The sequence below is a fragment of the Cervus canadensis genome, chromosome 31 (genome assembly GCF_019320065.1).
Source record: "Cervus canadensis isolate Bull #8, Minnesota chromosome 31, ASM1932006v1, whole genome shotgun sequence".
NCBI lineage: Eukaryota > Metazoa > Chordata > Mammalia > Artiodactyla > Cervidae > Cervus > Cervus canadensis.
In genome coordinates, this window is record NC_057416.1 from 18,461,532 (window position 1) to 18,489,290 (window position 27,759).

The following is a 27,759-nucleotide window of genomic DNA, read 5'->3' on the forward strand; positions in this document are numbered from 1 at the left end:
TTCAAGTCTCAGAAAATTTTATTTTTCCTAACCTGTGGCCAGAAATATGTATAGAAAGAAGAATGAAGAAAGAAAACCTGTACTGTATGCTAGGATTCGGAATGGCAATCATACTGAAGTTTAAATGAAAACAGGCATCAGGAAGCTTTACCAAGCCTTGGAAATCTAGTTCAAGGTTTTCTACTTAATTGGCTTTCACGGCTATCCATAAAATATGTTCATTCTGTAACAACTGTAAAAGCAAACTGTTTAACGTATACAAGTTAAAGTGAAAAATCAAATTAAAAACTAGACTGCCTAAAAATTGAATATTAGTTTTATTTATTATTAAAGCTTTCATAAGAGAAAAGCTAACACAGTAAAGGTCAGAAAATTTCACTGACTTTTTTGTGTTTTTTAGATTTACTATTTATTAACAAAAATATTGTTTTAAATTTCAGAATTCAGACAGCATATCCTCATCTAACCACAAACCCACCAGATGCTTATATTTAAAAAGCCAGCATGAAAGTTTATTTTGGACTAGTTTAAATGAAAGGCAGTTTTTCTATTAGGTAAAATATTTACCTGTATTGCCTTTTAAATGCATTCTTTAATTTTAAAAATAAGACAATATATAAAAACTGCTAGCTTATTCTTTTGATTTATTCTGTGTATTAAAAATTACTTGAGACGGCACATTGGCAGGTTTGGCGTTTCCTGATACTGTGAATATTTAAAAACATTATTTTTCAAAGTTTTATCATCCAGAAAGAAAGAGAAAAAATAAGAATCTTTCTACAGTTGAAATAGTAATTTTTCAAAAAGGGTTGAGAGGAAAAAAAATCTAAGCAAACTATCCTTGATAAAGAAATGAGGCAGTTTCAAATTAAAAATACAAATTTAAATTAAGTAATTTTATAAAATATTGAAAGTAGCTAAGATAACATGCACAGGTATTTAATCAGTAATAAGAGAGGAACAGCAGTGGAACTTAAATATGATAGAATTTATCAACAATAAATAAACATTTTTAGTGCAAATAGTGCAGAAAAAATTTTCAAAGCAAAGATCATAGCAATCATTCTAATCTGTACAAAATCAGTCTCAGTTCTGTATACAACCTATACAATACATCTAGGAATTCAGCCATTGTGATGAAATGCCAATTTGCAAATCATAAATATAAATGTGCTTAGTTTTGTGTCCCATTCCTCTCTTTGCAGTTCATGTTTTCAGGAAAATCTGAAAAGAAAAGAAAATCAAAAACCTAAGATTTACTTTAAGATGATAAATTAAGATTTCATAAAAAGGTAACCTGACAATGAGGGAAAAGAGGTGGGAAAGGATTCTAGCATGCATGTGTCAACAGAGAATAACTCACTGCCCACTTCTCAACCTTGAGATATGTATACTTGATATTAAAAATCAACACTTACCCTCAGGGATTAACAATCTGGGTTATAAAATAAAACAATGTTGCTACTAATGCTGCTGCTGCTGCTGCTAAGTCGCTTCAGTTGTGTCTGACTCTGTGCGACCCTTAGACGGCAGCCTACCAGGCTCCGCCGTTCCTGGGATTCTCCAGGCAAGAATACTGGAGTGGGCTGCCATTTCCTTCTACTAATGTTAAGGACAGCTAAACTGAGAAAAGGGGCAGATGAGTTTGAGCTGGAGATAAGAAATGGCTGTCACCTCCCTCCCTGCAGCCGGCTCCCTTTTAAAGGAAACTCCCACGCGCTCTTCTCAACATCTGCTCCTCCAGCCCAGCAAAGCAGGCAGAAGACCACATGGCACCAGTCTCCAGGTAGAAGCGTGCGGTCAGGACGGACACCACCTACAGGGGCCAGTCTCTTTCCTTGATTTGTGGTGAGACCCCAGTCAGTCTCCCCTGGCTGCCTGGACCGTCAGATCAGGCCTGTGGGCAGCAGTGGCTGAACCACATGCAAGTGCAGCAAAGAAAGGCTCTTTGAAGAGCCAGTGAGAAGGCCCATGAGAGCGAGAGGCAGAAAAGGGGAGGAACGCAGAAATGAGAAGCAGCCTGGGGCAGCATCTAAGGAAGAAGAGCTGCTTTGGTTACTGACGGCCTCATGCTTTCACTCCCAGGAGACTGAGGTGTGCTTTCCTACATTTGGGCTGTTTTCCTGCATTATCCAGGAACACAAGCTTTTACTTAAACTTGTTGAGGTGGGGGCTAGTCTTTGCAACCAAATCCAGTCCTAAAACAAGACAGAGAGGAAAATGGAAGAATGTCTTGAGATCAGATGAGAATGTGAACAAAGACATGATGGTAGAAAAAAGAATGTGACAGAGGAGAACACAGGAGAGGAAAATGGAAAATTAGAATGGATGATCTAAAATGTAAGCCAGCTTATAAAAGGCTTACAACCAGAGAGAGAAACATGGCATTTATCACCCCCAGGGTTCTTTAAAGGTCCTAGAGCAGAGATGTTATCACAGAGTGGTATTTTAGGATGATCATTTTGTCAGTGCTCTGCACAAAGGAGAAACCCTGAAGTCAGAGGACTGATCAGAAACTTAGAATCAATGGAAAAGAGACAGATTGGAAGTTCATTTTTAAAGAAAAAAATGACAAAGGAGACTACTGCGAAATACGTCAACTTAAGTGTAATGGTATATGCCCCACACCAGCTGAGAAAGGAACTTAAACTCTACATATGTAGCTATCAAATACTGAAAACAAAACTCATTTAAGCAAATATCATACTGAGAAAACATGCAAACAATTTATACTGGCCATATGCTTAGGTGTATAACATCATGCTTAATAGATAATGCAAAGTATTCTACATGTTATATAGCATGGTAGCTGTAATGATAGTATTATGCTTAAAGCTGGCTGAACAAGCACTGGTAAGAACACTTCATTAAAAAGAGCCATGCAATAGCTTCAAGACGCAAACCTTCCAGAATACAATTTACCTATAGTGGAGCATGAAACTGGCTGTGCATTGCTATCACTTGTTGAAGTTTCTCTTCCTTGGCTCTTCTACAGTGGCAAATCTAGAAGATAAATTATTTAAATACTAGTCACTTCTCCAATAATCTTCCTACAACTAGCTACATTATGACAGAATTCTAAGTAAGAATCTTTTAACTTGTTGACATTAAATTGTGGATGTCTAAGGTGGCACAGAATTTAAGAATCCAAAAAAAAAAATTTGTTTGGAAGATAATCTTTGTAAACCACTAGAATGTAAAACACACTCTGATCCTTTATACCAGTTCTGATTATATAATTTCAAATATCTGTGTTTTAAAAATACGAAAATAAATCCTACTGTTTTTACCCTGGAAGCTTAACAAATAAAAACCTCAAGATACAGTTATGAAGTACCAAAAAAAAAAAAAAAAAAAAAAGGACTAGAAATGAATGCCTCATTAAAGCTATAGTCAGTAATGTCCCTGAACTTCAATTTTCTCTTATGGAAAACAGGAATAATAAAATCTGGCCCACTTTCCTTTACAGTAGCATATAATTGTATAAAGGTTATAAATAACTGTGATGTTTCAGAGAAATTAGGTAAATACATAGGACTCTCTCAAAGAATAAGATACTGCTAAGCAGACTTCAAAATCTTTTCTTTAAATATAATGGAAATACTAGAACAGAAACTATCCCCAGAATGTTCTCAAGTAATATTAAAACACAAAAATTAAAAAAAAATTCCATAGGGAATTCCCTGGTGATCTAGTAGGAAGGACTTTGCACTTTCATGGCAGTGGCCTGGGTTCAATCCCTGAGTGCGGAATGAAGATCCCACAAGCCATGCAGTGTGGACAATAAATAAATGAAAAAAACTTTTTTTTTTTTAAAGTTATTCTCCTAAATTTTAAACAGCTTATGAAACAGGTTATTCAGGAGTATATCACAACTACTAAGACTAGACTGGAGATCCACATAAAAGCATTACATAATTAAAAAATAAAACAAGGAAAAAAATTCTCTAAAGTTCAAAGCAAATGGAAATAAATGAACCTGTTTTTCCCCCTAAGTTATACTGTCATCCAAAAAAGCTTCATTAAAGACTTTAAGAAATATTATTTGACTACTAAGACTAGAGTAGACTTGAGCTATCGTTTCTGAAACCGAACTGTTACATGATTTACATGCTTGTGTACTCACAACAAGCAGGTTTAAAGTGATAGTAGCAAGTTGCTATCATTCTCAGAGGCTCTTCAGTTTCCTCTCATGGCACTCAAAACTCCAGCTCAGTAACATGCTAAGATTTTATTTTCATTCATGAATATATATAAGTAATTTGATATTACGCTGTCACTTGTCCTCAACCGAAGAATATTACATACTGTTCTCTTTTCCATGAAGCTACTGAGAAAATCATCTATATCCGTTTTTCCCTCCAAGAAATCTTCTGCAATATTATCAGATTCTTCCTCAGCTTCATGTGCAGCTACTTTTAATCTTGCCTGTAGAGCACTTGCACTACAGCTCTGAAAAAGAAAATCAAGAAAGAAAATCATTAATTTCTAATGCTCTGAAAAACTGCTTAGTGGGAAGGGAAAATGGGGTAGAAGTTAAATAGCAGTGATATTGGGGCATCACTGTCTCACTCCTAACATTAAAATGATCCTGGAAATGTTGAGTCATTAACTGTGATGTTTGCTTTTGGTTTCTAGTATTCTTTATTAAATTAAGGAATTAGTTTATTAAGTTTGTCTAAGGAATGATGCTGATTATTGGGAAAAGCCTCTTCATCTAGTAAGCTGTAAAGTGCCTCCAAAAGTATTTCAATTGATTCTCCCAGATCTTCTGGCTAAGAGAGAGGGAGGACTCCTTACGTGCGATTCCTGACTCTGACACTTTCCATTTGTATGACCTCAGGGATGTTATTTAATATCCATGTGCCTCAGTTTCTTCATCTGTAAAATGGAAAAATAGTAACAATACCTACCCTCATAGGTTTTTGTGTGGAATAATGGGCAACATATGCAACGAGCTTAGTGCAATGCAAAAGATATAACAATTGCACAATGTCAGCAACTGGTTGGATCAAGTAATCTTAAAAATCTCTCATATTACCCTCTGATTCCAGTGCTCCTTAAGGCAATGAAATTATATTCCAGGACAAAGATCTAGAGTACCATATGCCTTTTAATAGCCAAACAGGAACATAATAGCCAAAAATACATCAATAAACAGTCAAATCTTCCCTTGGAAAAACTGATGGGCCAGAACATCCCAAAGACTTTGGCACAAATGGAGGGAGACTACATGGTGAAGAAAGCAAGGAGACAATAGAGCAGACTTAGAGAATGAACTTACAGTTACTAGGCAGGAAGGATGGGGGAAAGGGGCAGGTAGGGAGTTTGAGATCAACATGTGTACACTGCTGCATTTAAAATGGCTAACCAACAAGGACCTGCTGTGTAGCACATGGAAACTCTGCTCGATGTTACATGGCAGCAGGGATGGGAGGGGAGTTTTCGGGAGAATGGATATATGTATATGTACAGCTGAGTCCCTTTGCTGTTCACCGGAAACTATCACAACATTGTTAACTGGCTATACCCCAATACAAAATAAAAAGTTAAAAAGAATAATCATATTATATGAAATCTTTTATGAATTTATATTCTCTTTTACCATTTTTGTTTTTGCTGTTGTTTTATTTCTATTTTATGTTTTACTACTTTGGCTTCACTTCCTAGAATTCCTGATTTTAAAGGAAACAGAATATTGTTAGTTATGATGTGGGTTGTTGATATATGAAGATTATGTCCTATTTAATTTTTAAAATGATTTCCCCCTTTTAATTAAAAATTCTTTTTTCAGAAATAAGGGTTGAATTTTAGAAAAAGCTTTTGATTTTTCACATAACTGGATTTCTATTATAAAGTTATTATTTGTGCTGAATTATACTTTGTACTTTCTGTATGTTATATTTTCCAATTTGCTAACTTCTTGTTTAAGATAGCTGTATACAGGCTTGCAAGTGAGTCTAAAGTTAAAATTTTTCTTTTTAACTTTTATTAGAAGAGTTAAATTGGCTTTATAATAACTCTCCCAGAACAGTTATTTATGGGGCTTTTTATATTTCTCTGTTTTGGAACCAAATGCTCTTGCATGAGCACAAATGACTGGTAATGGCTCATAAAACTGGAGCAGAGCTGTCCATCTGCATAACTCAAGGCTATTTATCATGCCTTATAAACTCAAATGCCTAATAAATGCTTTCTGATAATAATACATTTAAGAATGTGGCACGTGCATATTAAGAGTAAAAATTGTAGTCCACTTCCGGCTTAGCCATGGCAGCTAACTACCACTAACCCGTTGTAGCTGCTTCCTCCAGAGCTTGTGGACAAGTATATAGGATCAAGAATTCACACTGAGATGAAGAGTGATGAGGAGATTGTTGGTATACTTCTGGGATTTGGTGACTTTGTCAATATGGTACAGGAAGATGTCACTGAATTTGAAATCATACCAGAAGGAAGAATTAAGAAATTAGATCAAATTTGCTAAGTGGAAATAACATAACAATGCTGGTTCCTGGAGGACAAGGCCCTGAAATATGAATGGATTTCCTCGACTTATGCTAGATTCTGTTTTGTCTTATAATGACACAAAAGGTTTTTTTTTAGCCTTTTTTTTTTTTTTTTAGCTTTTTAATGAAGTTTGTGTTCTGTGAAGTCAAGTTTCCCATTAAAGGGAAATGCTTTGAGGATGCATTGTAAATGCCCATTTTTATAAGTTAATCAAGATTATATTGAGAAAAGAATGGTTTGTTCTTTGAAGACAAAAATAAACATGTTTTTATTAACTATCAAAAGAAAAAAAAAAAGAGTAAAATTCTTATGGTAAAAGAAAACAGCTCAACAATCTTACCTCACTAAGTTCATGCTGCCTTTGCATCTTCTTTTCAAAAGTTGATTTCATTTGTGTAAGTAATTCATACTAAAAGAGAAAATTAAGATGCTGTTTCATTCTACTTTAAAATTATATGGACTTCTTAAAAATGATAACTAACTCGTACCTTATCTAAAACAGTTTGCCTTTTGGCTTCCAAGCTGGGCTCCAAAAGGAGATTTTTTCCTGTAAGATAAATTCTAGTTTATTTCTAGATAAAGATGACATATTTCTTAGGAAATTTAAAAAGTAAAGACAGACATACTTGCTAGTTCCTCAATACTTTTTACTAGGTCATCCTTGTCAGTAATAATTTGTTTTAGTTGAGGCAAAGTCACAAACTGCTCGAGCAATACATCCTCTTGCTCATTCATATCTGTAAGTTGTGACACACTAGAGACACAATGGAAGAAAATATGTTAATGAATATCGGCTATCTAGTTTTTCTCCATGACGATAAATACTCAGTTTTTCAGCTTTTTTCAGCTGACAGAGTTCTACATCATCTTTGACATGTATTTTTATACATAAACAGAAGAAGGCAAACTGTAACCTTAAAAGCAAATAAAACACCAAACACAATGGAACAAAAAGTAGTCTAAACACAGTATCAAGACGATTTAGCTAATAGGCATGTGGCTATCACAATAAATGATAGAGGTATATGTGTCTAAGTACATGTATTCATAAAAATGTTTTTACAAAACAATGGTGGAAGGGTAATCCCAAAACAAAAATCAATATCCACAGAGTGTAAGAGGGAATTGGAAGGATGGGGTATGCAGCAAGCTAAAGCTTTTGAGCGTCTTTCAGTTTTAACTAGAGATCCACACAAAAGCATTAAATAATTTAAAAATAAAATTAAACAAGGAAAAAAAGTCTCTAAAGTTCAAAGCAAGAGGAAATAAATGAACCTGTTTTTTTTCTAAGTTATATTGTCACCCAAAAAAGTTTCATTAAAAAGCCTTTAAAAAATAATATTTGGCTGTACATCTCTGATGAAATATATCCTAAAGACAAATGAAGTGTAAAAAACTAAAGAAATAAAAACTTACTCTGCTTTCAATAACTATTATTGATACTGTTATCTTATTGGAATTGTTATTTTGAAAAAGAATAAGTTCCCTTCAGAAAAATAGTTGACTTTAGGTCAGGGAAAAATACTGTTCACGATGAACCCATGGCATCTTTGTTTTGCCAAAGTTCCCTACTGACTAAAGATGGAACTGTTTAAATATCAAAAAAGAGAAAAGGAAAGAAAAAAGATAGTAATGGATTGAAATATTTCAAATATTTTTAAAAGTTTTATGAGTTTAATTCTGACCTATACCCATACTTCCTGAAAAAAGCTGGAGGAAGGTTAGCAAAGAGGTTTCACCTTTTTGTATTGACATTTTCATAATAATTTTTTTAAAAAGGAAGAAAGGAAAGAGAGAATCCTTTATAACATGGCAACAATAATAATACCTGTTTTCTGGGGTGGCTGTAAGCATCACACTCCATGCAACTGCTTTATAACATGTATGTGGTATTTGTAAATTTCATTAATTAACATTATTAGCACAAAATAATAAGTGACTATTTTGTTAAAATGATTGTAAAACACTGGGTCAAACAAAGTTAAACTTCTTTTAACTACAGGATTTCTCATGAGTATTTGGCTGTACATCCCTGGTGGGATATATACTAAAGACAAGAACAACTGCAAACATTTTAAATAGCATTCAGTAGTCTCATTGATAATAGTCTCATGACTACTGTAAACCTTCAAGAGTGGTATAAAGAATGCAACTTCACAAGCTTGAGTGGCCACAGAACATTTTTTTCATGGAGCCTCTTAGGGAAACAGTGTCTCATGAAAAATGATACCTTAAACTTGAATATTCAACTTTTCTGCCATAAATCTGAATAAAATATGGCTTTGTAAAAACACTTTTCTATTACTTTATGAGAAGTTTAATCTATTCAGAAATAATTTTCACAAGAAGGTAAGCCACACAAGAGAAGGGACACCGTTATCCTGGTAACTGTTAAAGCATTCCCAGGATCTAAAGAAATTCCTGGATACAGACTAGAAAGTCAATAAATATGAACTGCAAGACATACCACAGATTCACAAAACTTTCCACTTCCCACTAAGATATAGGAATAGTGATGACATGAAAATGATGTGTGCATTTACAAATTAAATAGACAACAAACACCAATGTTACTGTCCAAGTTTTTTTACCTTAGTTCTGAGAGTTCTGGAAATGTATCAGGAATATCGGGCATCTTGTAACCAAAACCATTTTGGCTTATCTAAAGAGAGATTTAAATAGTGCTAAGTTTTAGCCATCTTTTTGACTATTCTTATCTGGTTATAAAAGTAACTTTCAATGTACTGCATCCCATAACTATTTTCATTATCACACATCCTCTTGGCACTCCACACTGTCCTTACCCTCCCATCCTTTTTTCATTCTGTCTTTTTCAGTGTATCTTTATACATATAGGGTTATTGGCTTTTTTTTTTTTTTTGATGAGGAAGGATCATGCGACTACCTGTGGTTATAAAATAAATCTCCAATTGTGAGATATCTGTGACAAATGTGGAGAATTATATGCGTGTTTCATTGATGTATGTGATATGTCTGTCTCAAGCCAAAGGCATTACATTTAGAAAAATTACTAATTTGGCGAAAAGTCTCAAGAGTTACCTAAGTAACTTCTTTGAGACAGTAGGGAAGATAAGGAATAGAGTATACATTGTCTGAATATATAGGTCACATTTTAAAATCAAGGACCCATGAAAAGTTCTCTTTTACTAAGGGTTAAAAATAAAGGCCTTTAAATCCCCTTAATATGTTTAATGGTCAGTCTTTCCCTCAGTAATATCCCTTGTGGCAGCAGTTACCAGCTTAATTTAAGAACACAGTTTTTTAAACCAATGAGACACTGGTTTAAATGTCCTTAGTACCCTAGGGCAGACCTTCCATAACCCGATACGTGCTTCTCCTACATAATCCTTCTTGTGTCTTTGCCTGCGTTCTGTATGAAACCTGAGGGTTCTGTAACAGGCGGCTTCACAAATGTGCCAACTGGTTTATGCTTCCACATTTTTGTCAGAGCTGTTACCTCTTAGAATTACCTGACACCTTATCATCCTGGCAAATTCATTACCATCTATCAAAATGTGGCCTCAAGTATGAGTTCATTCATTCATCCGCCTCATTTTAAATGAGCACCTACTGTATGTATCAGGCATGCTTTGAGGCACCAAGAATAAAGTGGTATAAAAAAAAGAATCTCATCTTATATAAAGGTTATCTTTCTAGCTCTACAGTGGTCCCTGGGAGCACTGACTATACCCTCAACTGTGTCTTCATAGTAACTCTAGACTAACATTTCTACTTACAGTTACTTATTTGATGGTTACCTCTTTGACACGGTTCCTTAAGTTGAAGATGTGACTAAATTTTTTAATCTTTTGTGCCATAGTGGTTGGCATGAGGAGGAATATGATGTTTGCTGACTGAGTATTTCAAGGGTACAAAATATAGATATCTGAAGATACCAACCGGTGTTGAAGTGTCTGTTGTGGGAACGGGCAATGGCAGATTTGAAAGGACACCAAATGAAGGAGCAGCGGGTTTGGCGGTTGTATAACTTGTTGTTGAAGAAGAAACAGTGTCAGCAACAGATAAAGAGCTGATAGTCCTGTTTGCTTCTTGTGGGGGATACGGAGGAAGAAATGGGAAACCCTGAGAAGCATAAGGAGGCATCCCACCTGGGTTACTGTACAGGCTAAAGAGAAAGAGGAAAAACATGCGATTAGATTTTAGGAGTAAATTTCTAAAATTGTTCCTTAACTGTCCTAAATAACAATTGTTATGCAGTATAGATGGAATTTGTTTATGGCAGGTGCCACTAGTTTTTATAATTATATAAGTAAATTAGATATCATATAAATTGAAACAATAAGAACACCCCTTAAAAAGAATATTTTGATTTCTTTCAATGAAAAATAAATATGTTTTAGAAACATAAGTTCAACTGGTCACAGCTGAAGTGAATAGAAAGGCCATATTGAGTTTTGAGCATTCTACTGGCATCAATGAATATTTTCAGAGAAGAAATGCAGAACACTTAATCCATGAAACTTGTTCAAATAGCAATTGTTTAGTAGCTTTCACTATATTTGGCAAAATCTGACTGAAAGTCAAGACTGCTTTTCTAGAAAATTTCAAAGAAAAATTAATTGTATAGATGAGTTGCTAAAAATGCTCAACTATAAAAAAAAGATGCATAAACACCTCAGATAGGCTGGGACCTCAAAACTGAGACCTTTTATTGGATGGAGTGCCTGCACCTGGACAAATGTCTCCTTGAGCAATAGAATACAAACTTTAAGGGACTAAAAACAACCAAATGCATGGCAGTCAGGGTAATTATGAATAATATTACAAAATTATGAATGTCACAAAAAGGCCACAAACCAACAGCCACTTCTGAGGTACCTGGGGCAAAAGCAGAGTACTATGCATGACCCCTGTACACAGCAACACCATGGGGTGGGCAGGCCAGCTGGACCATCCCTTCTGCCCAACCACAAGCCGCCCCTACCCTTACTTCATGTGAGGAACCAGCCTGCTCTCAGAGAGCAAGCAAAGGTACCCTGCTTCTTGAGGTCACTCCCTTGTGCTGCAGCACAAGTCCCAGGAAAGCCTTGCCTGAATTTTTTTTTTTTAAAGATGCATGTAAAAACCACGCATATATATTAGAAAAAGTGGCACAGCAGTAGGCACTCAAGATAAAATCAGAAAATAAATTTTTGCAGGATGATAAATATAGGGTTCTGATTCAAGATGGTGACATAGGAAGATCCTGGATTCACCTTCTCCCACAGAAACTTAATCAACAGCTATATATGGAACAATTTCCTCTAAAACAAAAAAAAAACCCTCCAAAGTATCTGAGCAGATCAGGCAAACAAGAAAATGACATCTAAGCTGGTAGGAGATATTGAGACACAATCTCACGGTAAAACCCACCCTCAGGAAGAGGACCCACAACCTGGAGAAAACTCAAAACCCAGAGCTTTTCCCTGGAGGGTTAAGGGTTGAGTTTGAACCTGAGAGACAAAAACCCAAAACATCTAGCTCTGAAGACAAAAGAGCTCACATCCCAGAAAGCCACAAGGCACAGTAAACTAAGAACAGCTCTCAAAGGACTCGGAGGCTCAGACTTCCCTGGCTCAGGGCCCAGTGCATTAGAGGACCCCACTTACTGTGACAGGGCTCATCTGCCCATCTTTTATTTTTTTTTTTTCATTTATTCTTATTAGTTGGAGGCTGATTACTTTACAATATTGTAGTGGTTTTTGCCATACATTAACATGAATCAGCCATGGATTTACATGTGTTCCCCCTCCTGATCCCCCTTCCTGCCTCCCTCCCCATCCCATCCCTCTGGGTCTTCCCAGTGCACCAGCCCTGAGCACTTGTCTCATGCATCCAACCTGGGCTGGTGATCTGTTTCACCCTTGATAGTATACTTGTTTCAATGCTATTCTCTCAGAACATCCCACCCTCACCTTCTCCCACAGAGTCTAAAAGTCTGTTCTGTACATCTGTGTCTCTTCTTCTGTTTTGCATATAGGGTTATCGTTACCATCTTTTTAAATTCCACATATATGCATTAGTATACTGTACTGGTGTTTATCTTTCTGGCTTACTTCACTCTGTATAATGGGCTCCAGTTTCATCCATCTCATTAGAACTGACTCAAATGAATTCTTTTTAATGGCTGAGTAATATTCCATTGTGTATATGTACCTCATCTGCCCTCTGCCCATCTTAAAGCATCAACCCGAGGGGGTAGGCGTCTAACTTAACAACATCTAGGCTAATCCCTATACAGTCTGAGGACGGGATTGTTCACCAAAAAGACCAAGTGACAGAAAGGTGGAACTTTTAGCCCCAACCATTGATCTCAGGGAAGAGGGGGGCTGCTGATCAAACTCTACAAAATCTCTTGAACAAGAAGACAAGCGCCCTGCTGGTGAATGCATCCATAGTCTATGAGGACAGAAGCTGCTGTGCTCAGGGCTCTCCTAGACAGTGCCCTGCCCTAGGTACCTCTTCATCTGGCTATTCATCTGTATCCTTTATAACCAACCACTAAACATATGTAAATTTATTTTTGGAGTTTCATGAGCCATTTAAATTAATCAAAATGGGGGTGGGGAGGGAATCCATGGGAACCTCTGATTTATAGCCAGTCAGTCAGAAGCACAGGAACCATCTATGGATTTTCCATTGGTATGTGAAATGGAGCAGTCTGTGAGACTGAGTCCTTCATCTGTGGATATGACCCCATCTCCAGGTGGACAGCATGTCCAATTTGTAGGGAACACAGTGTTTGGTGAGAACTGGAGAATTACTTGGTGGTATTGGGAAAAAATACATATTATTAAAATGTTCCAAAATATATCTAGCTTAATTTTTTAAATGGGAGTGCTACTGTTTTTAACATAATTTAATGTCATATTTAATGACAAGTTAACAAAAATTGGAATTGTTTGGAAGAAAACATTTGTCATAAATTTTGAAATTATAATACTGAAGTTTATACAGAAAAATAAATAAGAATATAAAGAAAAGAACCTGAGAAAAAAGAGGGTAAAGAGAGTTTAAGCCTGGCATTTAGCAAAATCCAATAGAAAACCTTAATTTTAAAAAACTCTTTTTTAAAGGAAAACATTGGCAATGGATAGGAAGATCAATGGAACTGAATACAAAATCCAGAAAATTCCCAAGCATATATAGCAATTAGGATATAATAAAACAAGATTTCAAATCAGGTTAAAAAAAAAAGGTCAATAAATAGCATTGCGACATCTGGAAAAAATTAAATTGAAGCCAGATCCTCATAATAATAATAAAAGAGAAACCAAATGGAACAAATTAAAATAGAAAACTTTTTTCTTTAAAAAAAAAATCTTAAAGAACTGGAAGATATCACGGAAATTAAAACTTTGGGGTGGGAAAGGACTTTCTGTGGTCCCAAATTCAAAAGTCCTATGAGAAAATGATAAATCCCCTGACATAAAAAAACAAACAACAACAAAACTCTATATGACAAAGCCTATTATAAATAAAGACAAATAAACTGGGGGAAAACATTTGAAACTCATGTCACAGGAAAATGGTTAATTTTTCTAATATATACAAAAAGAACTTCTACACACTGATAAGACTAACAACCCACTAGCAAAATACAGAATCAGATAGAATACACAAGTTCAAAAAAAGAGGAAAAAAAAATCTGTAAATCATAGGAAAAGATTCAACTTCACTGTAAGATAAAACAAATTAAGTTATATTAACACATCATTTTCCACTTAAAAATCAGCAAAGATCCCTTTTGATAAGTTACCATGTCAGCAAAGGGAATAAGTATTGTGTACAGGAGTAGAAACTGGCACAACTTACTCCGTAGGGCAATTCTGCAGTATTAGTCAAGCTTACAAATACGTACACCACTTTGAGAACATATCCAACAAAATACTTACAGCTGGGTAAAATGTTTTTAATGTTATTCATTGCATCACTGAGGGCAAAGAAGGGTTGGCCTTTTATGCAAGATTGGAAACAATAAAAATTCCATTAATAGGAGTCTTAAGTTATGTTGTGTCCATAAAACAAGTACTTTGTGGCCATGAAGAAGAATGAGGAAGTGTTTAAGTACCAATATGGAAAGCTCCCTGAACCATACCGCTAGTGAGATGGAAAAAAAAAAAAAAAAAAAAGCAAGGGAATAGTATGCTGTCACTTGTGTAAAAAAAGGAGGGAATAAAATACTGCATGTACATATTTCTTTGTATATACATAAAATATCTCAGGAGTTCTATACATATACACTCAAATAACCAACTTTGGATACCAAAGAGAAGAAAAAGTGAATTGCAAGAGAAAAAAATGGAAGGGAACTTTTCACCCCACATCCCTTTGTATTTTTAAAATTTTAAGCCAAGTGAATATATGATTGAAAAAAATAAGTTATAAAAATTTTCTAATAAGTTTGTTTATTTCAAAGTATGGCTCATCTTAATCTTAGAGCTTTAAAAGTATATTAATAACATGTATGTAAATATAAAATGTTATTTAGAAAGAATATGATCAACACGAGAGTGTTTCTACTATCCTTGAAATAAAGTCTTAATAATTCTGAACAAAACCGTATTACAGGTACAACCTATAATGTAATCTAAGAAATGGAGCAAACTTGCTTTTTAAACAATGTGTACTGAATCACAGAACTTATTTGATATGGGAACAAATAAATTTGTTGGCTTATGTTTTCAAATAAGGTGAATGAGATATATTTAGCCCCATCCTAGAAGAAAACAGTAAATCCTGTTTTTAGATAAAGAATATCAGAGAGGCTTCTGACTCGAGGACAAAGACACAGGAGCACAAAGTGACGGCTGAGTCTGAGATTCCTATCGAATGGGATAACCTAGCCCAAGATGATTTCCAGGCAGTATAAAAATGCGACCCGATTTTTGAACAAGAAGTTCTTGCAAATTAAGTAAAAGAACTGGGCAGATAAGGCAAGAAATATTACAGGAAGAGGAAATGAAGACTGTCAGAAATTACAGCATTATGCAATTTCAGAATATTGAACACAAAAAGTTACAAAGGATCAGAAATCAAAATGGCACTGGACACCTTAGGAATAGAGGAATGCTTTCAAAATTCCCAGTGGAAACCACTTCAACTATGACGTGTGAAGGTGTTATTAAAGATATTTGCAGGTTAAAAAAAAGAAATCTCAAAATTATTCTCCCAGCCATCTTGTGGCATACTGTACTTTCCAAAAATGGTCACAGCACTATTTCTGGTCCCATGTGCTCTCCTAGGGGGGTTCCCAGATGACTCAGTGATAAAAGAATCTGCCTGAAAGGGCAGGAGACACAGGAGACACAGCTTCGACCCCTGGGTCCAGAATATTCCCTGGAGGAGGAAATGGCAACCCACTCCAGTTTTCCTGCCTGGAGAATCCCTTGGACAGAGAAGCCTGGCAGACTACAGTCCATGGGGCCACAAAGAGCTGGACATGACTGAGTGACTGAGCACGCACACCCGATCTTCTAGAACCTCACCATTCCACCATTAAAAGGAAAAGCCTATTTTCTTCCCCTCAAATTGGATCAGGACTCCATGACTGCCTCAACACACTGAATGAAGCAGAAGTGACACTGGGTGACTTCAGCAGCTAGGCCAGAGGAGATGAATATGACTTTCTCATTAACTGTTGCATGGTATTCACCCCAGAAGCCCAGCCATGGTGGTGTGAGGAAGCCCAGGCTGCATCTAGGTATTCCAACTGACCTCCCCAGGTAAAAGCTTCTGATGAGAGCTTGCTGATGGTGAGTAGAGCAGAGAAGAGCTCTCTGATGAACCCTTCCTGGATTGAAGATTAATGAGCAAATAAATGTGTCTACTGTTTAAAGTTGATGCCAAAGGTGGAGCACAAACAAGCTCTATTAGTACCTAACCAAACTGCAGATTCACAGGGAAAATAAATGCTGTCATTATTTCAACCACAAGTTTTAGGATAAACTGTTACTCATCCTTAGTAACTTGAACACACCTTTACTTAGAAAGCCACAGGGATTAAGCAAAGCAAGAAACTAGGAAATAGCCTGAGAAAGAAAAAAACACAGGATGCAGGAAAAGGAGAATCCCATACAGGAGCATGGGAAAGGGAAATCGCAGGATGGGAGGTGGACAGCAGTTGTACAGTAATTCAGAATGGAGGGGAAAATGGAGCAATATTTGCAAGGAAAAGATACTGGAACCTCGAGATTAGGTGACAAGCTTCATGATGTGAAAAAATTATTTGAATGATATTTCTCAGAGCTGCTGAAAGAGGTGGGAAATTGAGGTAATTATTAACTCCAGAGAAAAGCAAAAAGTTATACCTTAAAGGAAATGTAATCATTATAAACTACTTGGCTCAGCAGGAGAGAATATTCTGAGAGTCAATGTAATGAAAGTACTAAACACAAACTTAAGTAAAAGTCATAATTTCACAGAGGATGAGGGAAAAAAAAGCTATATGAAAGATAACTAAAACCTTCATCAATCGTGATAGGAAGTCAACAGACAGTATCTAAAATCAAAGAATCAACAGACAGCAGTATCTATAATATTATTCAGAAAGATGAAGGTAAATATAGACAAGCAGCTAAAAAAGAAAACCCAGTTGCCTCTGAAAAGTATGAATGTATCTGCATGTGAAGGTGAGGATGTGGAAAGCAGACTGCCTTTTAACCCTATTTGAATTTTTAAGCTATGTTTTGATTACTTACATCAAAAGTAAATAAATATGTACACAAACTTTTGTTACAAACATACTTACTATGGGAATGCTGTTGAAGCAGGAGCTAAAACTGGAGGATTCTTCCAAAATTCATCCAATAGACTCTGAATAATTTTCCCAAGATCTGAATGCATTGTAAACTAAAAGTAACAGTAATACACAGTGATCAAAATCATTTTTGAAAAAATATTATATTTTCTCATTAGGATAATTTAACTGTAAAACTTAACCTTAAATCCACTTTTGCAAGTCAAGAATTAAATGAGAGGCAAAGGATATTATGTCAATTGAACATATTAGCAATCCACAACTTACTAAGGAAGCAATACCATGAATAAGGTTAAAAGTTTATTTAGTCAATAATGAAGCTGAAATATTTCCACACTTCACTACTGACAGTAATCTGAAGGTTCAAAGGTAAATGCTAAGTACACTGAAGTCATAGTCCTTCATGTTAGTGAATCATATACACATCCTAAAAAATGGAAGGCAAACTTGAATTTAACTACTATAAAAGATCTACTATGAACCCAAGTTTTAACATCAACAGGTCCTCACCACTGAAAAACAAAAACCCTCCAAATCAGGATTACCCATTAAGTATAGTGAACATTTTGAAATAAATCATACCATATACATACATTGCTTACTAATGGAGAGGTAACATACACTCCTTGTTTATCCACTAAGTGATGCCGTATTGGTGGATAAACACTGATCACTGGTTTTTCCTGAGGAAATTGTGGAGGAAGCAATCTGGCAAAAGTAGAACAGATTCAAAAACAAAAACAAAGACAACAAATGTTATATAATCGTAACTCTAAAACAAAGTTACTTAAAAGCAAATTAAATTTTCACACTTTCATTTAGATTAATTATTCAGTAATTAGTGCTCTCTTATGGTTGTTGAGTTGACTGAACCTATACAGAAAGACACACTTTGTCAACAAGACTATAATTAATTTGATATAGTAAAACCTTCTTAATGGGGAGTAAGGATAATGTGAATTACAGACTATTCTTCAAACTGGGCCAATTAATTGCTTTCAAACACATCACATTATACCAAACTATTCAAAATTTCAGCTAAAAATTAGACATTTTTATCAGGTGGACCATTTTATGCCAGTCTGGCTTTTTACTGAACCACAGGTCTGGGCATATAATTTTCTGGTGGCTTTCCTTCTTTTGAAATACTGCCAAGAAGTATTTCACTATACACTGAATTCTTAATGAGCAAGTAGATAAAATGAGATGCTCTAAGGCTCAGACACTGGAGCTGACACCATGCCTTGGTGCTATGCTGCTCTCTTCGAAATGTCTCAATTAACACATCTCTCCCTACTTTGAGGTCAGTCCTATAGTTTCAGGTAACTAAGTTCAAAATATCAAAAGGAAAACGAGTAAAAATCTTAACCCTTTCAGAACTACTGCAAATTTGAAATGAGGGAGTGAAGTCTTTAACAATGCACTTTTACTGGACAATGGAACCTTCCAACTCTCTAAAATCTAGATGAATATATCCTTTTAAACTGCCACTCTGTTCCCCTCCTGGCTCAGGGAATTATTTGTTGGCACCATTGTCAAGAGGGAAACTAGGTCTTTGTTGGCTTCTCCTACTTAGCTCTACCAGGGCATGTGATGAGAGAAAAAACTACTTCAGGTATATAGTTTACGCTCTTAAACTATTTTGGAAAAGAGGCAATGAACGGCCTTTGGAGCCCAGAAAACCCAGAAACAGTCTGGGTTTCTCTCCTGACTACTGTATTCACTACCTACTTGTGTATATTTTATTTTAGTTTTCAGGGCTGCTGTGACAATTTATAAAGCTCCCATATATCGAGATAACACAGCGTAATGGTTGGCACTGCTATATATTCACGCTTTAATTTCCACTCATTCAACTAGGATTTAATATGGGATCCCACGTGAAGGTACCTCGCTAGGCAATGAGGATCTGACAATGAACAAGCATAGTTTCCATCTTCAAGTTAAGTGCATTTTTACTGTACCTCACTCAAACACTCACTTGACCAGCCAGCCACCTAATGCAATCTGAGGTAATAATAATTCTTTCATGTTGAAATCTAATAAATGCACTATGGCTAAATGAGTACTAGCAATCACTTTCCCCAAACTTTCCTCTTTATTACTTAATAACATCATGATTATATTTTTTACTTCTAATTCTTTTTTTTTCTTTAAAAATAATCGGTAGATCAAATTCAACTCTGAACTTGCTGGTTGATGTATGATATTGGTTGCTGAAAACTAGAATATTTTAACTTGTTTCTGATGTAAAGGTGATTGTTCCTCTAACGGTTTCTGCACACGATCGCTTCCATGGTTGTTGTCATGCTCACTCTTTCAGCCTGCCTCCAGCTAAGAGTTTAGTGCAAATCAATAAAAACAATTACATCTTTGTATTCCATTTCCTCTTTCATAGTTTCTTACCACAATCTATTACAATGACATAAACCTTTTCATTTCACAGAATTGTGTAAGTTTAATAAACTTTAGATACTAGAAAATGAAATAAATTCACTTTTAAACAGTTTACTTCTGACAGTAGCTAAGAAACAAAATGATAAAAAGATTTTTCAAAGTCCTATTATATGAAAAAATAGGATTCAATTCTACTCACATGTTAATGTTAATTGTCAGGTTATTTACAGTGAAAGGCAACCTGTATTCCACATCTTTCTGTATTTCAGCTATACTGTAGGAAAAAAATTGAGAAAAAAATTTATCCAAAGTTATAAAAACCATTAATGTTAAAAGCAAACATTAAAATTTGTAGAAGTCTACTAAAACTACTTCATTTTAATCACAGAATCTAGAGAGCCAATATAACTTGTATACTGACGGCAAAATGACCATAGAAAAGATGATCAAATAAGCAGGCAATACTATTCTGAGATACTGTCAGGGGGTTGCTAAGAGATGGAGTTAAGCTGGTGAGGTAAAGAGGCAAAGAAAAACCCTTGTATTGGTGCTACACTGATTCCTATCGCTTTATCTAATTTCTCACTGTGCAGTGCGCCGTGCTTAGTCACTCAGTCGTGTCTGACTCTGTGACCCCACGACTGTAGCCTGCCAGGCTCCTCTGTCCGTGGGGATTCTCCAGGCAAGAGTACTAGAGCAGGTTGTCATGCCCTCTTCCGGGGGATCTTCCCAACGCAAGGATCAAATCCAGTCTCCCGTATTGCAGGTGGATTCTTTACTGTCTGAGCCACCAGGGAAGCAATTTATCATTAGTAGAAGCAACTGTGGGCATGAGTTTGAGCAAACTCCGGGAGATAAAAGAACTGGGAAGCCGGGCATGCTGCAGTCCATGGGGCTGGAAAGAGTTGGACACAACTTGACTTAGCAACTGAACAAGAAGAAGCAATTGCCAAGTCCTCTAGTTAAAACAGGTCAGCAAGAGAAGACCTACAATCCTGCCACTGCCAGCTGTATAGACAGGGCTTTCACAGTTTAAACTGAGAAGTCTGGATGAGATGTCTCCTACAGACTTATGATAGATAGAGATGGCTAGCTGCTTTTCAAAACCAAATATTCCCCTTCTTCCTAAATAAGAGAAGCCTGGTTTTATTCATAGCAGCAATGTTGTAGCTTTTCTTGTAGCAAGCTGTTGCTACAGGCTTAAGTTCCAGCCAATAAGACACAGGTAAGTTGTGAGGTGGAATTTCCAAAAACACATTTTAAAGGGCAACAAAAACTGGTATAGAGTCTATTTGCCCTTCCTGCCTGGCCCTGACAGACAAACTTCGAACAACCATATTGGACCAGGAGTGACCCTGAGAATCAGAGCCAAACACTAGGGAGAGCTCAGCAGACAGAAGTAGCTTGGGTCCTTAATGGCTATGGAATCAACAAACTGAATTTCTTGTATGCAAGAGAAAAAGAAACTTTTCTCATGTTACATTTATCAAGTTACTATTTGGGGAGTCTTCATTACTAACAGTTGAATATAATTGCCATCTAATAAAAGTTTCCTATACTTTAACATTTTACATTCAGAATTTTTATCTTATTAAAAAAATTTTTTTTTGGCCACGCCCACATAGCATGTGGGATCTTAAGCTTTCTGACCCAGGACTGAACCCACACCCCTTGTATTGGAAGCTTGGTATCTTAACCACTGGACCACCAGGCAAGTCCCCAGAATTTTGTTTTATTTTCCACTGCTGGCATGCAATTATTACAAGTATCACCTACCAACCAAATCTTGGTATCACCTACCAACCAAATCTTTTGGTGACTCACTTGGAATTCCAACCAACATGTATAATCTTTCCAAAGGGAAAAATGTTAAGTAGTATTAATGAGTTATGGTTGAAAGGAAGCCTGATATCCAAATAGACATGAGTCCTTTTTAAGCATGAATACTTTTAAAAGATATAGCAGTTACATAACTTATTTTTTGTTCTTTTGGTTGCTTAATTAGTATTGGAAGACCTGTCTTATTTTCCTCATTTTTGGGGGGACTCTTGACTTTTTTTGCCTTCTGATAAAAACCTAGCCGCACAAATATGTAAATTTCAGGTTGCCTGAAAGGTTCAAAAGTGCTGGGATGGAATTACAGAGAAATCATAGATGTCCCCTCTGACATCCCGTGGACTGAAGTTATGACTGAAGAAATAGTTGAGAAAACACTCAAGAAGATAATCAATATTAAGACTAACAATTTTTATGAAATTCTCTTTGGGGATCAGGTTCAGACCAGGATACTAAACAGTTTCCCAGTTGTATTGATATAAACACTGTGTAATCAATAAAATGGCTTAAGCTCTTTATTTCTGTTTTCTTAGATGTCAAAGGTGTCAATGACTCAGGGGAATACTGATCACAAAAGTATAAAAGCCAAGTAGAGCATTTAAGTGACTAAGAGCATAACCTCTTCAATTAGGCTTCCTGGGGTCAAATCCTTCCTCCACCATTTACTTCTGTGATCACAATCTGCCTAAGCCTTGGGGATGTTAAAAATACCCATCTTGCTAAAAGTGTTGTTAGATTAAGTGAGATAATGCAGGTAAAGCCCTTCCCACATAATACCATAATTGTTAAACATATTTTAGCATTATTAAGCAAGCATTTAAAATATATATTCAAGTTGGAGCCTGTCTAAATTTGTAGTACTAAAGTGTTAAGTCATTTTTTTCAGACACTGTCTTTTTATAGAAAACAAAGTGAATTTAATTAAAATAATTTTTGGCTAGAAGTGTTCAAATCATTGTCCCCATAATTATATTCTTGACATCTATTACATTTTTTGACAAATTTCCTCCACCAATGAGGTATCAAATAACTAAAGGTGAAAAGTGAAAGTGAAATTCTCTGAGTCATGTGTCCGACTCTTTGCAACCCCATGGACTGTAGTCTGCCAGGCTCCTCTGTCCATGGAATTCTCCAGGCAAGAATACTGGAGTGGGTTGCCATGCCCTTCTCCAGGGGTTTTCCTGACCCCGAAATTGAACCCAGGTTTCCTACATTGCAGGCAGATTCTTTACCATTTGAACCACCAGGGAAGTCAAAGGTAGATTTTGTAATATTAATGAGAACTGAATCATCATTAACAAATTCCAAAACAGGTTAGCCATGGCAACTGATGGGTTGAGGACATGCTGCCCCTAAATGTGGCACCTTGAATATTTTAAACTGAAGGAATATGAGAAAACAGCAGAAACAGGAAGGTTACTCTGACCTTCTCCCTCCTTATCTTTCTTTCTTAAAACAGAAAATAGATCATAAGACCTCATTAAGAGGTGCCCACCCTACACCAAGAGGAAAGGAGCATCTGAATCTCAGAAGACACAGGGACAGTGAAAGAACCTAAGAAGACGGGCTTGCTAAGTCATCCTTGTCCCCTGCCCCTCCCACTTACTACAATTATAAGCATGCTTCACTTTATTGTGCTTTACTGATACTGCTTTTCTTTTTTCTTTACAAATTGAAGGTCTGTGGCAACTCTGCATAGATAGAGCAAGACTACTGGTATCACTTTTCCAATAGCATTTGCTCACTTCATGTTTCTGTGTTACATACCGATAATTCTCACAATATTTCAAGTCCTCTACCAGCAAAAAGACTGCGACTTACTGAAAGCTCAACTGATGGTTAGTGTTTTTTAGCAATAAAGTATTTTTAATTAGAGTACATACACTGGTTTTTAGACATAGTGCTATTGCACACTTAATAAGCCACAGTATAATGTAAACCTAACTTTAATATATCCTGGGAAACCCAATAACTCATGTGACATGCTTCACTGCAGCACAGATCTTCCCTGGGGGCTCAGACAGTACAGAATCTGCCTGCATGTGGGAAACCTGGGTTGGATCCCTGGGTCGGGAAGATCCCCTGGAGAAGGAAATGGCAACCCACTCCAGTATTCTTGCCTGGAGAATACCAAGGACAGAGGAGCCTGGCTGGCTACATCCGTGGGGTCGCAAAGGTCGAAAAGGACAGGACTGAAGCGAATGAGCAGGCATGCACGCTGGCACTCAGCCGGCAATATCACTAAGACATGCTTTGTACTTCTTAACCCACCACATTCCTCCACAACTGTCATCACAACTTTCATCAAGCCCAGTGTAAAATACTCAGGTCCATTTCTTTGGATCTTCATTTCCTTTTGAAGATCTCCCTGATATGTAAAACTCACATCAAATTTGTGTACTTTTCTCCTACTAATCTTTAGTTGGTTTAATTTTCAGACCCAACCCTAAGAGCAACAGCATCAAGGAAAGCTTCTTCCTCCTCTACACTAGTTGCATTAGATAAAATGCAGATATTTGTTGTACTTAATTAAAACAAGAATCATTCCCCGAATCTTTATCACAAATTTGAATTTTTTGCTATTTCAAGTAACTTTTAAAAAACTTATTCCAAAAATAATTCTTTCTCATCAAGGAAAAAAAATTATTTTTCCAAATCAGCAAATGTTATTTTACAAGAGTTTTAAATGTCTACATAATGTTCTAATATATTGTTTAACCTATTCTGTACTATTAGATACTGAAACTAAGCAGGACCCTGGGGGTTCCTGGGCATGGAAGCCTTTCTAAGTCCCCATTTCTTGTTTGTAAGAATAGGCTCCAGTCTCCATGATCTTGAAAAGGCAAATTCAAACAGTTGCTAATTAGGGATGGGAGGAGACAAGGGAGGAGACTGCCCCCGACCTCACCCACTCCCAGGCCAGACTAAAGGCATGGGCATACCCTGCTCCTTATTAGCAACTCTGCCCTTGAACCTGCTGTAAAACTTTTCAACAAATCATCCCAGGTTGGGACACACAGCTTTTCAGGGCACAGGCCGGCTGTGTCTCCCTTTGCCTGGCAAAGTAATAAAGCTATTCTTTTCTATTTCAGCTAAAACTCTGTCTCTGAGATTTTATTCCGATTGATGCACAGAGGCTGAGTTTTCAGCATCAATATTTAGATTGTTTCCAAGTTTACTGCTATAAACCTTCTTACAGTCATATCTTTACACTGACAGGTAGTACTCTTTGGATGTAAACACACACCTGTAAAGTAATACTGTATCTCACCAGAGAAAATTTAAATAATCTTCCATTAATAATTTTATTCTCTAGGTTCTCTGAGAACAGTGAATTACTATGGTTTTATTTCAGCAACTCTGAGTCTGTTTTGGACTAAAGAAAGCTGAGACAGGTAACTCTGTCAGAATGTGTGGTTAACTGGCATCCACTATACTTTGACAGCCCTTAAAACTATACGCAAACAGACCTTGAAATGCAAGAGACACACTAGTTATGGTTGAGATCCCTTTCACAGAAGAATCACTTATCTCCTTACTTATATTTTGTGTAAACCTGGATTCTGTAACTAAGACTAGGTTCAAATGAACAGCTACCATACATCCAGCATCTCCCCAGGAACTGGAAACAGCGTGGTCCCTTTTGTTTTTTCAGTCATCAACTGACTGAAAAAGATCAAGACTCTGATTTCATCATTTCCCCTTGTTTAACTCAAGGAATGGTTTTTAGGTGAGCCTTTTTCGTAAAAGGTTTAGATGCTTAGATAAAGACAATTCCCTTAGACAATTTCCCTCTCCCATCTAAATCTCCAGGAAATACTGAAACTGACTTTTAAGAAGCAAATCTACAACAGTGCTGGAAAGTAAAGGGTTCCATACATAAACTGACAACAAACTCTGAGGAATCTTAGAAAGATAAAAGAAAAAGAAAGATGAGATTAAAGGAAAAGATAAGTGTTTAAGAAAATCAAATATAGGAACTAATGACAACCCCCAAACATAAGACCAATGCAAAGCTGAAGCCCTTGAACCAGGTCAAGGCAAACGTGGGTGTGGAAGGTGGGGAGGAGCCCCTCTCTGAGTAGACAGTGAGAAGAAGCCTGGAGCAGCAGGAAGTCAGAGCTCTCTCCCGGTGGTGTTCCAACCTGCTGCAGTCCTGTCGGCCCCAGAATTCCAAGGGGAGGGAGCCTCTAAGGTGACAGCACCTCAGGAAGCTCCTGACTCCCAGGTCGCCTCCATCCTCTAAAGACAACTACCAGCTTGCCCCACTAGAAAGCAAGTCATTCTTTACCCACCAACAGAGGCTGGCCAGGATACACAGAGCTAAAGACCTACAAAGAAGACTACCAGGAATCTTAAATATAGAGAAGGCTGGAACAAAACAAAAGCATTAGAGGCATGCACCAAACTCAACAAGCCCCAAACACAAAAACTCAAAGAAACAGAATTAGAGAAGCAAACAGAAGACTATAAATTTGTTACAACATCCTCAGGGGAACAAAAGAAAACAGTATTTGAGTTACCAGTCCAAGCCTGTACCATTCTGCTCAGGACTGGACAATAAATCCAGAGACAGTTGTTAGGGCTAGGAATAGAGACTATTTGGAAAGCCAGCGAATCAAGAAGATTGTAGACTCCTGTACTAAAAGTACCATCTTGCCTGAGGAAGAGTTCAGGCATCTTTTACATTAAAAAGGGAGGGAGTAAGGTCAAGTATTTCCTGTTTCTGGTCAGCCTCCAGAGGAGGTGCTAATTTTCTCCTTCCCAAGGCTTTCACAGGTGGGCCTCATCAGGTATTTTACCTTAATGCTGATTCTTGGGAGGCAGGGTTCCTAGGGACGGACCATTATCTGTAGTTGAAGTTTATAGGCAATAACCCTTTAGTAACTAACTTGTAATAGAATACAAAAGCTCTTCCCTATTACATTGCATTCACACACACACAGGCTGATATGAAAGTGAATAATTAAGAAACTTGAAATTTAAAATAAATAGTTGAATAGATGGTTCACTGCTGTTTGGAAGACGCTTCATACTGTACCCTACTCTTGGAGAATGCTGATGCATGTTAGCATATTAAAGGCTTTTAGAAATTCTAGAGTACTCAATTTTGTTTTCTGTATCTATTTGACATAGACCACTTATTTCATAGCTGTTTTTCAAACACTGCTCTGTAGAAGACATTGGATAATGACAGAGATGTGCAAAGAGCTATAGGAACACAAGAGAAAGAACTTAACCTAAACAAGGATGGGGGTAACGGGGTCTTTGGGGGAAAAATAGTATCTGAGCTACATTTAAAGTCAAGTAAGAGTTAACCCCAGGAAACAGAACCAGGGAAATGAAGTATACATTCCAGAGGGAGGAAGCACAATTAGAAAAGCTTCAATAGGAAATAATACTGGGTCTCTAAAAGTCTCTGTATCTTTTGCCATTAAAGAAAGTTTACATTGTGTCTGCTGATAACCTTTCCACCAGTCACATCACAATCTTCTGTGACAACCAAGCATTAAGCTAAAGACATTAGCAAGAGTTAGGAAGCCACTGAAAAGAATAACATCATCAAATTCAAATTTTAAAGATTACTCTGGCACCCATGTGGAAGAGAAAAGGGAATAAGACTGGAGGCAGAGAGAATAGTATGAAGCAATGGTAACACAGATGACTAAGTGAAAACAGGATGACCAGGTTTCTGGCTTAGGTGAGCAGGCAGGAGAGACAGCTTGGAAGAAATTCGGAAGTAGGAGGGGAAGAGTAGATGTAGTCAGATATAACTAGCAATGGAGAAATGATTACCTGTGTGGTAACTTTTTTTTTTAAAGCAGGTATGGATTGATACTACTATGTGGAAAATTAACTAGAGAGAGCACTTGACTGTTACTATCTATTTAGGAAAAGTATTCTTAAATTGTAACATGCTTTACTGTGTCATATGCTCTATAATTGTAAATTTTAATCACTGGTTATAGACTATATGACTTAACGTACCAAATTAAAATTTCCTTAATTATGGGACTGTTTGATATACATAATTTTTAAGTTCACTGTTAGGCGTTCGAATTTATAGTCGAAAATATTGACATTTTGTAGGTTTATGTAGCTTCAATAGGCTGTCATAGCAGATTCTTGTACGATTTTTTATTGCAGCAAGTTAAGGCGATTTTCTTTCACAAGGAAGTTTTATCCTTACATATCTTTAAGAGTTAGATAATGTACATGAATGAAGGCAGTTGTAA

The 27,759-nt window shown here is 36.5% G+C and overlaps 1 protein-coding gene and 1 pseudogene across 1 annotated transcript in view; one reads left to right on the plus strand and one right to left on the minus strand.

Annotated features, from left to right (window-relative positions):
- VPS37A (VPS37A subunit of ESCRT-I) overlaps positions 1 to 27,759 on the minus strand; it is a 33,192-nt gene continuing 5,433 nt past the window's right edge. Inside the window, exons 2-12 of the mRNA XM_043454452.1 lie at positions 19,887 to 19,961; positions 17,884 to 17,998; positions 17,282 to 17,382; positions 10,432 to 10,657; positions 9,102 to 9,172; positions 7,137 to 7,264; positions 6,999 to 7,057; positions 6,851 to 6,919; positions 4,309 to 4,452; positions 2,923 to 3,003; positions 1 to 1,224 (exon numbers count right to left, since the gene is read on the minus strand). Coding sequence (XP_043310387.1) covers positions 2,923 to 3,003; positions 4,309 to 4,452; positions 6,851 to 6,919; positions 6,999 to 7,057; positions 7,137 to 7,264; positions 9,102 to 9,172; positions 10,432 to 10,657; positions 17,282 to 17,382; positions 17,884 to 17,998; positions 19,887 to 19,961 — 1,069 coding nt within the window. The 3' untranslated portion in view covers positions 1 to 1,224. The remainder of the gene's footprint in view (positions 1,225 to 2,922; positions 3,004 to 4,308; positions 4,453 to 6,850; positions 6,920 to 6,998; positions 7,058 to 7,136; positions 7,265 to 9,101; positions 9,173 to 10,431; positions 10,658 to 17,281; positions 17,383 to 17,883; positions 17,999 to 19,886; positions 19,962 to 27,759) is intronic.
- LOC122432492 lies at positions 5,950 to 6,699 on the plus strand (annotated as a pseudogene).